This window comes from Chiloscyllium punctatum, chromosome 3 (assembly GCF_047496795.1).
Source record: "Chiloscyllium punctatum isolate Juve2018m chromosome 3, sChiPun1.3, whole genome shotgun sequence".
Taxonomy (NCBI): Eukaryota; Metazoa; Chordata; class Chondrichthyes; order Orectolobiformes; family Hemiscylliidae; genus Chiloscyllium; species Chiloscyllium punctatum.
The window spans coordinates 29,632,741-29,646,757 of NC_092741.1; the positions used below are offsets into that span (position 1 = coordinate 29,632,741).

Sequence of the window (14,017 nt, forward strand, 5' to 3'; positions counted from 1 at the left end):
TAGAGTTTTTGTAGAAAACTAAACAGGACATCTTTGTTCATATTCATATTAATGTGGAGTGCATGAAGGCTTATTCATTACTGGATATCAGACAACATGAAGACTATCAACAAATTGAGAAGACAGCAGGGAAGTAGAGAATACTTATGAAGGCTGACCCTGAAAAATAGAAAATGGTCTCTAGAGCTAGTAATTAGATAAATTAGAGGAAGCCAGGGATATGGCCTTGGGCTGTTCCGAGGTGACAGTGTGAGATATAAGATTTAATCGGCGAAATGCTGGGAAAGCCAATAATGGGTTGATTAAGACTTAGAAATATAAACATGAAATTAGGAGGAGCATGTCATTCAGCCCTTCGAGCCTGCTTCACCACTCAGTATGATCGTGGCTGATGTCTACCACAATGCCATATTCCCGCTTTCTTTGTCCACATTATACATGGCACCTTTAACATCAAAAAAATTATTAATATCTTTCTTGAATGTACTGAGTGACCCAGCCTCCACAGCCTAGTGGATGAGATTTTCATAAATTGACCATCCCATAAAGAAAGGTGTCCTCAGCTCAATCCTAAATAGCCTACCCAAGACAAGCTATAAATGCACACTTGCAATGGCAAGGCACAAAAGGTTATGGGCCAAGAGCTAGTAAATGGGACTAGAATAGTTAGGTGGTTGTTTTTTGACTGGCGCAAACTTGATGTTATTTTTAGTGCATGTATCTCGCAGGTTATAAAAATCAGCAACCAAAATATGGGAGTTTGATTTTGTCTTCAATGAAACATCAAACCCTTCAGCATTGCCATTACTTTGCAGGAAGATAAAATTATTTGAAGTGATTATCACTGCCCAGATTCTTCCACATTCTCTTAATCTCTTACAATGACTTACTTGGTGGCTACTCTTCTTCTACGAGAGCCAAGAAATTATGTATAACTTTAAAGAATTGAGAGAAATAAACAAAAGCTAACTTCAAACAAAACCACATGACCACAAAACGTACAAAGCCATAATCAGAACTGTACAGAAACAATGAGTCAATAGGATTTTACAGTCACAAACATGCAACTGATGTTGGGGACAGTAAATATGGTAAATAACCTATTCAACTTTTATTTTGGCAACTTAATAATGCTTTTCCTCAAATGAACTACTTATGAGAGAGAAAAAAGGGAAAAGATCAAGGAAAACGGCAGCTGAAATTAATAAAACTCACGGCAAGTCTTCAAGTTTGGAGGCATCATGATGTGGATCAAGAAGATCATAACCACATTCATTGTAGATTTCTAAGTAGGAAATGTGAGTTGTGTAGACTTTATTGTTGTCCTGTCCCAGAGGAAATGAAACACATAACAAAAACCAAAAAAGTCAAGCTGATGGTTAGGTGTATCGTTTATTGTGTATTTAGCACATTTTCACATTTTGACTTTCAGTTCAATAATTTACTGCACCAATAATTTTATTAAGCATCTCAAGTTGGGTAAAATCCCTGTCACTCAAAAGATCATGCAAGGGAAAAAGAACAAAGGCTTTATCATTCGACATCCTCAGGTAATGCAAGGTGCTGTTGTCTTATGCAATTAAGCCAATTTGGACACTAAGTAGTACAGCATTGACAAGGTAAAAACAATGACTGCAGATGCTGGAAACCAGATTCTGGATTAGTGGTGCTGGAAGAGCACAGCAGTTCAGGCAGCATCCAAGTAGCTTTGAAATCGACGTTTCGGGCAAAAGCCCTTCATCAGGAATAAAGCTTAATTCCTGATGAAGGGTTTTTGCCCGAAACGTCGATTTCGAAGCTACTTGGATGCTGCCTAAACTGCTGTGCTCTTCCAGCACCACTAATCCAGTACAGCATTGACAGCCAAGTCAGTCAGCAGATGTGTAATAATACACAAGACTAATTCACTGACAATACACAAGCCTGCTTTTTCTGTCACTAACAGTACTCAAATTCAAACAGAATTCTGCCAAATGCACTGAACGCATTACAGGTTCAAGTCATTTTCCTGGCTCAGGGTGTAACAGGATCCCCAGTGGCAGATTGTCAAAAGAGGAATGAAGTTTACCAAAGATGAAAGGGGCCTAGCAGTTTATTAGCCAACATTTGTCAAGCATCAGCTTTAACTACAGACTAATTGGACCTACATGAAGACAGAGGAGACTACTGCTTGGTTTTTAGCCCACAACAAAGGGCATAGGGCCTTAAGAATTGCCATCATTCTTATTCTAGTGATCCTCAAGGTTTGAAGAAGCAGAATTTAAAAAAAGGTCCCAAGAAAGTTGTCACCATGTTTCTCCAATAGTTTTCAATATCACTACAGTGAATGGGACAGCATTTGACAGGCTCAATGCTTAAAGATCCAGTTGTAGCAAGACAATTACTCACAATGGCTTCTTGTCCCACTCCCATGCTGTTACCACTGCTGATACCATTCCCTTAATTTCTCAGGTAAACAACCCCTTCAGAGAAATAATCCAACAATACACTGACAATTTTCACAGTATCCAATTCTTCCCAAATACCACTAGTCTGAATTCCTCTCTGTCTCTAAACTGTCAGATTTGCTTGTTAACATCTAGTATATCATGAACAAACATATCCTCCAATTGAACATTGAAAGGACTGGTGCTACTGTCGTCAATTCCCCTCACAAACTCTTTTCCAGGCCACACACCCTATTCTTCTAACTGCAGCTGACTGGGACTGAACCAGAAAGTTCACAACCTTTGTGTTTTGTTTGATCTCACAGAGTTATTGAGTCAAACAGCACGGAAATAGATCTTTCAGTCCATGCCGAATATAATCCTTAACTAAGCTAGGCCCCCCTGCCTGTTCCTGGCCCACATCCCTTCAAATTTTTCTTATTCATGTACTTAAAATGTCTTTTAAACATTGTAATTGTACCCACATCCCACCACTTCCTCAGCAAGTCCATTCCACATGTGAACGACCCTCCCTGTAAAATAATTTCCCCTCATTTTTTAATTGTCTCTCTTAAAAATGTGGCCCACAGTCTTGAAATCACCCATCCTAGGAAAAGACCATGACCATCAACTCTAACCATATTCCTCATTATTTTATAAACTTGTATACGGTCACCTCTCAACCGCCTACACTCCAGTGAATAAAGTCCTAGCCTATCCAGCCTTTCTTTATAACTCAAACCTTTCATTCCTGGCAACATCCTGGTAAATCTCTTCTGAACCCCCTTCAGCTTAATAATATCCTTCCTATAACAGAGCAACTAGAACTGGACACAGTATTCCAGATGAGGTTTCACCAATGTCCTGTACAACCTCAATGTGATTTTCCAACTCCTTTACGCAAAGGACTGAGCAATGAAGACAGGTATGCCAAACATCTTTTTAATTACCCTGTCTATATGTGATGCAAATTTCAAAGAATTACATACCTGCACCCTTAAATCTGTTCTACAGCACTACTTAAGACCCTACCATTAATTGCATAAGCCCTACCCTTGTTTGTTGTATCAAAATCATGATGACTTCCTGACAACATATCTACATCACTAAAAATGCCTACTTCTACTTTTGTAACATCAGCCAAATCCTCATTTGTTACTTCCTGACACAACTATTCCAACATACTGTACTCCCAGGTAGCCTCCCACATTCCACCCTTGATAAACTTGATATCATTAGGAATTCTGATATCTATGCTCAATCCCTATTCACACATCACCTCTGCTCAATGACCTTTCTGACTGCTCCTAATTAACCAATGCTTCACATTGCAAATTCTCATACTTGTTCACAAATTCCTTCATAGCCTCACCTTTCTCTGTAACTCTAAACAAAATTAAACAAAGCACCAGCATGATGTTGGCACTGGACACAACAGCACACGCACAACTAACATCCTGACGAAGCTCTCATTACTAATATATGGGTTTGTTTTTTGCCCAACTGTGTCCCTTGGACCAGTAACTCAGAATCTTAGGTTAATTTTCGAGGGACATGGGTTTGAATCACACCATGGTAGATGCTGAAATTTGAACTGAATTCAAAATTGGACACAAAAACATCTGGAACAAAAAGCTAACATAACGACAACGAGGTAACCACTGTCAATTATCATAAAAATATATCTGGTTTATTGATATCCTTTAAGGAATGAAATCTGTCATCTGTACGTGGTCTGGTCTACATGTGACTCCAGACCAGCAACAATATGGCTGATTCTTAACTGGCCTCTGATTACCTTAACTGGGAATTTAAAAAGTGTTTGGGATGCCTCCCTTCATCGCTCGGTCCTTTGAGTAGAGGAGTTGGGAAGTTACATTAAGCATTTAAGGATAGGCAATAAATGCTCCCTGGCCAGCAAGTATCCTCATTCCCTAAACAAATGAAAATATATTGGAGAACTATCCCATAGGTATATCCAGCAACAGCCTGACAAGGTCTTTGTCACAGAATCATATCTTGGAAACAAAGTCCCAGATACAACCATTACAAGATATGCCCTGTTCCATCAGGAGGGCAGACCCAGCACAGGCGGCAGAACAGTAATATACAGTTGGAAGTCCTGAACACTAATGGTGGACCTCAAACTCTCACGGCAGCAGGAAAAACATGGACAAGGAAAGCTCCTGCTGATTACCACCTACCATACGATGTCTGCTCATGAATCAGTACTTCTTTATGCATTACACTAACTGGAGGGAGCACTGAAGGTGGCCTTAGCATAGAATGTATTCTGGGTGCGGAACTTCAATGTTCAGTGCCAAGACTAGCATGGTAGCACCACTACTGATGGAGTTGGGCAGGTTCCATAGTATATAGCTGATAGACTGGGTCGGGGACAGGCAGTGAGAGGACCAATAAAATGGAAACACCTACTTGGCTTCTTCCTAACCAATTCATCTTTTGCAGATGCATTTGTTGATTATACAATTGGCAGGAGTGACAACTGCACAGTCCTTGTGAAGAGGATGCCCTACCTTTACACTGATCATATCCTCCATGATACTGTGTGGCACTAATACTGCGTTAACTGAACATATTTCAAATAGATCTAGCAACCAGAACTGGGCATCTACGAGACAAGATGAACTCTCAATGACAGCAGAATTGTATTTAACCACAATCTGTAACCTCATGGCCCAGCATCTCCCCCAGTCTCACAATAACATGAAGCTTGGGAATCAACCCTGGTCCAAAGATTGCTGAGGGCATACTAGGAACAGCATGCTAAAAAATGAGTAGCAACCTGCAGTTAAAACACTGAACTATTTGTATGCCAAACAGGGAAAGAAATCCACTTGGAGAAAGTGAGGACTACAGATGCTGGAGATCAGAGTCGAGAATGTGGGGCTGGAAAAGCACTGCCAGTCAGGCAGCAACCGAGGAGCAGGAGAATCGTGTTTTGGGCATAAGCCGGATTCCTGATGAAGGGCTTATGCCCGAAATGTCGATTCTCCTGCTTCTCAGATGTTGCCTGACCTGCTGTGCTCTTCCAACACCACACTCTCAACAGGGCAAGAAATCCCACAACCAAATGATCAGATTTAACCTATGCAGCCTTGCTATATACAGTCCAAGCCAAACTCATCTTGACTTATAACTATATTACTAGTCTTTCACAGTCACTGTGTCAAAATCATTCCTAACAGTACTATGGGTGTGCCCACTTCCAGGTACTACAATAGATCAAACAGGTAGCTCACAATCACCTTCTGAAAGATAACAAGGTTAACCCTAACACTACTGCAGACAATAAAAAAAGACAAAATAAAACAAGCCATAATAAATGCAGGCCTAACCAGCAAAACCCACATCTCAAAAGCAATGTTCTATTATATAAATCTCTTCCAGCTCTGAATATTTAGTTAAATATAATCCATAATTTTAGTCTCTTGAGTAGCTCCACTTTTATTTTCTTTTAAATTGGTGGCTGTGCTTTCAATTACAAGGGCAATAAATTCTAGAATTTCTTCTCCAAACATCTTCCTCTATCCTCCTTTGAGATTATCGCTAGACTGTTAATCCAGAGACCCAGATAATGTTCTGGCAATCCAGGTTCAAATTCCACTACAGCAGATGGTGGAATTTGAACTCCATAAATATCTGGAATTAAGAGTCTAATGATGACCATGAAATCATTGTCAATTATTGGAAAAACCCATCTGGTTTACTAATGTCCTTTAGGGAAAGAAACTGCCATCCTTATGTGGTCTGGCCTATATGTGACTCCAGACCCACAACAATATGGTTGATTCTTACCTGCCCTCTGGGCAATTAGGGATGCAAAATAAATGCCAGTAAAGCCAGTGACACTCTCATCCCACAAATGAATAAATAAATTCATTAAAAATTACCCTTTTGACAAAACGTTTGGTAATCTAGTCCAATATTTGCTCAGTGCCATATTTTGGTCGGAATTAGCATCAAATCTTTCTGTCCCTCAGTTTTCACTTTTACTCCATTATTTCAACTTTTTCTCAGGAATTGGTAACTGAGTGAGGCTTTGATGGCAACTAGGGCATCAGGTGAAAACTGTTCCCTTTGTTGATGTTGACTTTATAGTACACTTGTGTATCACCCACAATGTGGGTGCATCAATCTCCACGAGTCTCTAATATCACACCTGTCGAGAATTTCAGCAGCTAAGTTGGTTTGTGGGTTGGGGAATCCTGAGTTGAAAAGTTTGGTGCTGGAAAAGCGCAGCAGGCCAGGCAGCATCCGAGGAGCTGGAGAATCAATGTTTCGGGCATAAGCCCTTCTTCAGGAATCCTGTCTGGAAGATGAAAATTATGTAAACTTGCACTGATTGTTCTTTTCCTGGCTCAACTGCCTCAGCGGGAGACATAGAAAACTTAACAAAATCAGAGCTGGTGGACATTTCGTCCACTAGGCTTAAGACCAATGACAAATCCAAGGTGACTACCTATATGCAGAAGGTAATTGAATGAAAGCAAGGGAAGAAAGCAGATATCTGAGGCAACCGTAAGGCTGCACTGCGTAACTGGTTCAAATGTGAAATTTCACTTTGAATGTCTTCAAAATGAACATTTGGTATCAGTGGTACATGAAAGCCATATAGATGAAGCACAGATGGATTGTCACCTTTAGTCAGCGGCACATCTTGAAATGGCAAACCTATTATGGCAAATAAGTGAGATTTTATCAGCAAAAGATGCTTGCTGGTTCTGAAGAACAAATAGAATCTCGAACTCATTGGACAGGTGCAATAATACAATAAAATAGCATGTACCCCTTTTTTAAGTTGTATCCAGTATAAATTAGTGAAAATGTTGAACTCTGGATATACTGTACAACAGGAAAAGGGAACAAACTAGACGTTACAACTGCCAGAAAATTAATGAAGGAGTAAGATATTGCAACAGAGATAACGACAACAGTTAATGACATATCCAAAGCTTAAACTTTGGCCTACAGGAGGAAATGTCCATCAGCTGTGATTTTGTTAAGTTTTCTATGTCTCCCGCTGAGGCAGTTGAGCCAGGTAAAGAACAAACAGTATAAGTTTACATAATTTTCATCTTCCAGACAGGATTCCCCAACCCACAAACCAACTTAGCTGCTGAAATTCTCGACAGATGTGGTTTTACAGACTGGTGGAGATTGAGGCTGAGACGCATTACATTAAATCTAAAAATAAAAATCTAAACCAAGCTAAAAGTAAGCACATGGTCATCTGCTCTGAATTCCCACTCTTCTCAATATTTTCTTTACAAGTTAATTTATATTATAAGGCAGTAACAGATTTCCTGGCATTCCACACGACTGCCTGCACAAGTTTAAATATTTGGATAACACTTTGCTTCCTTTGCAACTGTAACCAACCCACCTACTGCTTTTGCATTAGAAACAACAGACAAAGCATCTTACCTTCTGAAATTCCCCAAAGATGTATGAGAGTGTCCTGGGAATAATGCCCCTGTCACTGTATCGCTCTGCTCCTCCTGTGACAGTGAATGTCTTTCCGCTGCCTGTCTGCCCATAAGCAAATATCGTGCCATTGTAGCCTGCGAGGACACTGGAAAAGAGCGTGTGCAGAACAAGAAATGTGTTTTAGGATTGCTACTTATTAATCACATACTTCAATCTAGTGTTATTTGATTTCGGTCATCCCAAACATTTATAGGCCAACAGACAAGACAGAGATGGCCTGGATTTGTCTTTTTGATCAGAATTTTGACACAGCTGTAGCCAGCCTCAGCCAGGTGTTCCACTCAAATACAGACAATGCTAGTGAAACTCAGCATGTCCAGTATCATCTGTGGAGAGAGAAACAACGTTAATGATTTGAGTTCAGTCTGACACTTCTTCAGAAACTATTCTGGTTTAGGGCTGCATTGAACCAATTAGTTGACCATGTCAGCCACACTGTAATATTTTTGCCAGACTTCTAAGTGTCATCCCCACATGTGGTCACGACCTTATCTACGGGGGATGAAAAGACAGCAAACTGAGGCTGATGAAAGTTCTGCAGTCTTACAAAAGAGGAGTAGTTATCACAGAGTCACCTAAAGTGAATGTCCAAACTTACAGAATTATTGCTGATTGGCCTATGTTTTAAATTCCACCCTTCGTGCTACAGTGACTAAACAAAAAGGATATGCCAGACCCTTAGCACAGAACAGAATGATAGTAACAGTGGGATTTTTAAAAAATTCATTCATGGGATATAGGAGTCTTTGGTTATTTTCCCCATATTCCTTTTGTTTTTATTCATTCATGGCATGTGGGTGTCACTAGCTGGGCCAGTGTTTATTTCTCTTTCCGAGTTGTCCTTGAAGTAAGTGTCTTGCTTAGCCATTGCAAAGAACAGTAAGAGTGATCAATAAAGCTGTGGATCTGGAGTCACATGCAAGCAGGACAAGGCAAAGATGGTGATTTATGTTCCCCTAAAGAACCAAATGGGTTGATGGGGACTTTTTTTACAACATCGTCAACATTCTAATGCCAGATTTTTAAAAATGAATTCAAATTCCATCATTTGCCACAGAGAGATTTGAACTCGAGTCCTGAGAACATTTCCTGGAATTGCTAGGCAATTGCCTCCTTTGCCCTGAAGAATGTCATGTTGAGCTGACTTCTTAAACCACTCCAGTCCTCAGTAATCATTGTAGGAAGGGCATTGAAGGATTTTGATCCATAGATAATAAAGGAATTGCAATTAGTTCCAAATCAGGAAAAATGTGAGATTTGAAGAGGAATTTGCAAGTGCTGGTATTCCAATAACAGCATCCTTAAAGAAAAATATCCCAAGATATGTCAGAAGCCACTTTCAGAATAGATATTGACGTTGATCAAAGAGTTGGTTTCAAGTTTGAAGGATAAAGAGCAGCAGAAGTAAAGGAATATTAGCAGCAGAATTCCAGAATGCTGCGAAAGATAGGTCTGGCTACAGAATGTTCCAAGTAGTTGGACTATTCTGTATTACTTATTCTTTGTGGAAAAATGTGCAAAGACAAACACCTCTGACCATACTTCCATCAGGACGTAGTCGGAATGTAGCATCCTTGAGACCCTGCAGGTAAAGGACGGTGGATCCTGTCACGTGTTCCCTGACCAGGCTATCAAAGTCATTTGGCAGCATTCCTCAACACCAGAACTTTCCAACAAGCACCAAGATGTAGCTTGATGCACATCTATTCTCTGTGCACCACCGCAGCCCACCCTTGAAGCTTCTAGCCTGGTGAGGAGACTGTCACACATTTCCTTATGGATTGCACCTTTGTAAAGAATGTCTAAAGAGAGATGCAGCATTGTTTGGTGAGGTTTGTCACAAGCAGCTCCGTGACACAGAATTCCATGTTCTATGGGCTGCTACCCGAGACATACACTAAGACAAACATTGATTGTGTCTGGATGACCATCAACTCAGCGAAAGACACTCTTTGGTCTGCCCAGAATGTGGCCTTCCAATGTAAAAAGTTAACCTCAACTGAATGTTGCAGACTGGAACATTCTAAGGTCCAAGACTATGTGCTGAGCGGCAGCTGCTGCCAAGGTGTAGTGGTCTAAGGTATTGCTGCCAAAGTTCAGCAAGATTCTATTCAGTTATCAGCCCCCCTCATTGCCTCAGTGTATGCAAATTGTATCCTGCATGAGCAAGAGATGCCTTTGGCTTTTGCAACTGCAAGGAATATTAAACTTCTTTCATGACATGCAAATACTGTACCAAACTGCTATGGTAGCTGTGGATGGTGATTTAAAAAATTAGAATAAGTATATATTTGCAATAAATAAAAAAACGTTTGTGAAGAAGATCAAAAAGTCACATGGACAAGAGGAAGCAGTTGATTGGGCAGGTGTGGTCAGTTGAGTATTTATGCTATTTTCGATAAGTTATAGTTTATAAGGTCTTCATTTTGAACACGTAGAATGTAAAGGTAATAATGTAGGTTCCAAAGAAGAAAAGTCCTAGAGTAATTAATATTATTTCATTTTAAAGGCAATCTAATGTTTTAATTTAGAAGAGTAAGGCAAGGAAGAAGAAGTGAAGGTTATTGGTGTGCAACACCTGTCCTTTTTGGGAAGTCAAGCACAATTCCAGAAGATGTGCATGAAGTGTCTCCAGCTGCAGCTGCAAGAAGTCAGAGGCTCAAAGCTGGAGCAGTGGCTGGGAGCACTGTGGAGCATCCATGATGCTGAGTGCATTGTGGATTACAGGTGCAGAGAGGTGTAACTCCCCAGGCTAACACTCCCACCCTGCCCCCTGTAAAACCGCCATCCCATTTTCCCAATTCCTTCGCCTCCGCCGCACCTGCTCCCAGGAGGACCAATTCCACTACCGAACAACCAAATGGCCTCCTTCTTCAAAGACCGCAATTTCCCCTCTGACGTGGTCGACGATGCTCTCCACCTCATCTCCTCCACCTCCCATAACTCTGCCCTTGAACCCTGCCCCTCCAATCGCCACCAGGACAGAACCCCACTGGTCCTCACCTTCCACCCCACCAACCTCCGGATACATCGTATCATCCTCCATCATTTCCACCACCTCCAAACAGACCCCATCACCAGGGATATATTTCCCTCCCCACCCCTATCAGTGTTCCGGAGACACCACTCCCTCCACGACTCCCTCGTCAGGTCTACACCCCCCACCAACCCAATCTCCACTCCCTGCACCTTCCCCTGCAACCGCAAGAAGTGCAAAACTTGCGCCCACACCTCCCCCCTCACCTCCCTCCAAGGCCCCAATGGATCCTTCTTTATCTGTCGCAAATTCACCTGCACCTTCACACACATCATTGACTGTATCCACTGCACCCGATGTGGTCTCCTCTACCTTGGAGAGACAGGCCGCCTACTTGCGGAACGTTTCAGGGAACACCTCTGGGACACCCGCACCAACCAACCCAACCGCCCCATGGCTGAACACTTTAACTCCCCCTCCCACTCCGCCAAGGACATGCAGGTCCTTGGCTTCCTCCATCGCGAGACCCTGACCATACGATGCCTGGAGGAAGAGCACCTCATCTTCCACCTAGGAACTCTCCAACCACACGGGATGAATGTAGATTTCTCCAGCTTCCTCATTTCCCCTCCCCCACCTTATCTCAGTCCCAACCCCCTGATTCAGCGCCGCCCTCTTGACCTGCAATCTTCTTCCCGACCTCTCCGCCCCCACCCCCTCTCCAGCCTATCACCCTCACCCTCACCTCCTTTCACCTATCATATTCCCAGCGCCCCTCCCCCAAATTCCTTCCCCCCTACCTTTTATCTCAGCCTGCTTGGCAAACTAGCCTCATTCCTGAAGAAGGGTTTATGCCCGAAATGTCGATTCTCCTGCTCCTTGGATGCTGCCTAGCCTGCTGTGTTTTTCCAGCACCACATTTTTCAACTACTAGCATGTTTCCCAAGGACATCAGTTCCAGTCCTGACGAGGTATAACTCCTCCAGCTTGTACTGGCCCCATCTCTTTCAGAACCAATCCCAATGTTCCAGGACACTGAAACCCGTCTCTTCATATCACGTCTCCAGTCACCAATTCATCTGATATCTCCTGCTACTTCTCCTCTGACTAGGATATGGCACTGGTTGAGCAAATCAAATCAAATCAAACAACAATTAGCACTGCTAATCAGAGAGGGTATCACAGCTACAGAAGTTACCATTGTCGAGGAGGGTCTGCCTACTGAGTCAGTATGGGTGGAAATTAGGAACAGTAAGGGAGCAGTCACCTCATTAGGAGTTTACTACAGGCCCCCAATAGCAGCAGGGGGGTTGAAGAAAGCATAGATCGGCAGATTTTGGAAAAGTGTGAATATAGTAGGGTAGTTGTAATGGGTGACTTTAACTTTCCCAATATTGATTGGAACCTCCTTCGAGCAGATGGTTTGGAAGGAGCTGTTTTTGTAAGATGCGTTCAGAAGGGTTTCCTAACTCAGTACGTTGACAGGCCGATGAGGGGAGAGGCCATTTTGGATTTGGTGCTCGGCAATGAGCCGGGGGCAGGTGTCAGATCTTGCGGTGGGAGAGCATTTTGGGGATAGTGACCACAACTGCCTCACATTCTACATAGCTATGGAGAAGGAGAGAAGCAGGCACAATGGGAGGATATTTAACTGGGGAAAAGGAAACTATGATACTATCAGACGTGCTTTGGGAAGCATGGACTGGGAGCAATTGTTCCATGGAAAGAGCACTATAGACATGTGGAGACTGTTTAAGGAACAGTTGTTGCGAGTGATGTACAAATGTATTCCTCTGAGACAGGCAAAAAGGGGTAAGATAAAGGAACCTTGGATGACGAGAGCGGAGGAGCTTCTCGTCCAAAGAAAGAAGGCAGCTTATGTAAGGTGGAGGAAGCAAGGATCTTGCTCAGCTCTAGAGGATTACAGGCAGGCGAGGAAGGAGCTCAAAAATAGTCTGAGGAGAGCCAGGAGAGGGCACGAATAAGGCTTGGCAGGAAGGATTAGGGAGAATCCAAAGACATTTTACACTTTTGTGAGGAGAGTAGGGCCGATCAGGAACTGCATAGGGAACTTGTGTATAGAGTCTGAGGAGGTAGGGGAAGCCCTAAATGAGTTTTTTGCTTCTGTGTTTTCTAAAGAAAAGAACCTTGTAGTGAATGAAACGATTGAGGAGCAGGTAAGCATGCTGGCATGGATAGAGATTGAGAAAGCTGATGTGTTGAAAATTTTGACAAACATTAAGATTGACAAGTTGCCAGGGCCAGACCAGATTTGTGCTCGGCTGCTTTGGGAAGCGAGAAATGTGATTGCGTCGCTGCTTGCGAGGATCTTTGCATCCTTGCTCTCCACCAGAGTCGTACCGGAGGACTGGAGGGAGGCAAATGTAATTCCTCTCTTCAAGAAAGGAAGTAGGGAAATCCCTGGCAATTACAGACCAGTCAGTTTCACGTCTGTCGTCTGCAAGGTGTTAGAAAGGATTCTGAGGGATAGGATTTATGACCATCTGGAAGAGATGGCTTGATTTAAGGCAGTCAGCGCAGCTTTGTAAGGGGCAGGTCATGCCTCACAAATCTTATTGAGTTCTTTGAGGATGTTACTGGACAAGTTGATGAGGGTCGAGCAATGGATGTTGTGTATATAGACTTCAGTAAGGCATTTGATAAGGTTCCCCATGGTAGGCTCGTTCAGAAGGTCAGGAGGAATGGGATACAGGGAAATTTTGCTGTCTGGATACCGAATTGGCTGGTCGACAGAAGACAGCAAGTGGTAGTGGAAGGAAAATATTCTGCCTGGAAGTCAGTGGTGAGTGGTGTTCCACAGGGCTCTGTTCTTGGGCCTCTACTCTTTGTAATTTTATTAATAACTTGGATGAGGCAATTGAAGGATGGGTTAGCAAGTTCACAGACGACACAAAGATTGGAGGTGTTGTTGACAGTATAGAGGACTGTTGTAGGCTGCAGTGTGACATTGACAGGATGCAGAGATGGGCTGAGAGGGGGCAGATGGAGTTCAACCTGGATAAATGCGAGGTGATACATTTTGGAAGATCAAACTTGAAAGTTGAGTACAGGATTAAAGACAGGATTCTTGGCAGTGTGGAGG

At 42.5% G+C, this 14,017-nt stretch overlaps 1 protein-coding gene across 2 annotated transcripts in view; it reads right to left on the bottom strand.

Annotated features, from left to right (window-relative positions):
• The window catches only part of kif6 (kinesin family member 6), a 567,232-nt gene that overhangs the window by 471,029 nt on the left and 82,186 nt on the right, over positions 1-14,017 (bottom strand). For both annotated transcript variants that reach the window (XM_072551042.1, XM_072551033.1), the window contains 2 exons: positions 7,875-8,022; positions 1,216-1,325 (listed from right to left, as the gene is read on the bottom strand). In XM_072551042.1, coding sequence (XP_072407143.1) covers positions 1,216-1,325; positions 7,875-8,022 — 258 coding nt within the window. The remainder of the gene's footprint in view (positions 1-1,215; positions 1,326-7,874; positions 8,023-14,017) is intronic.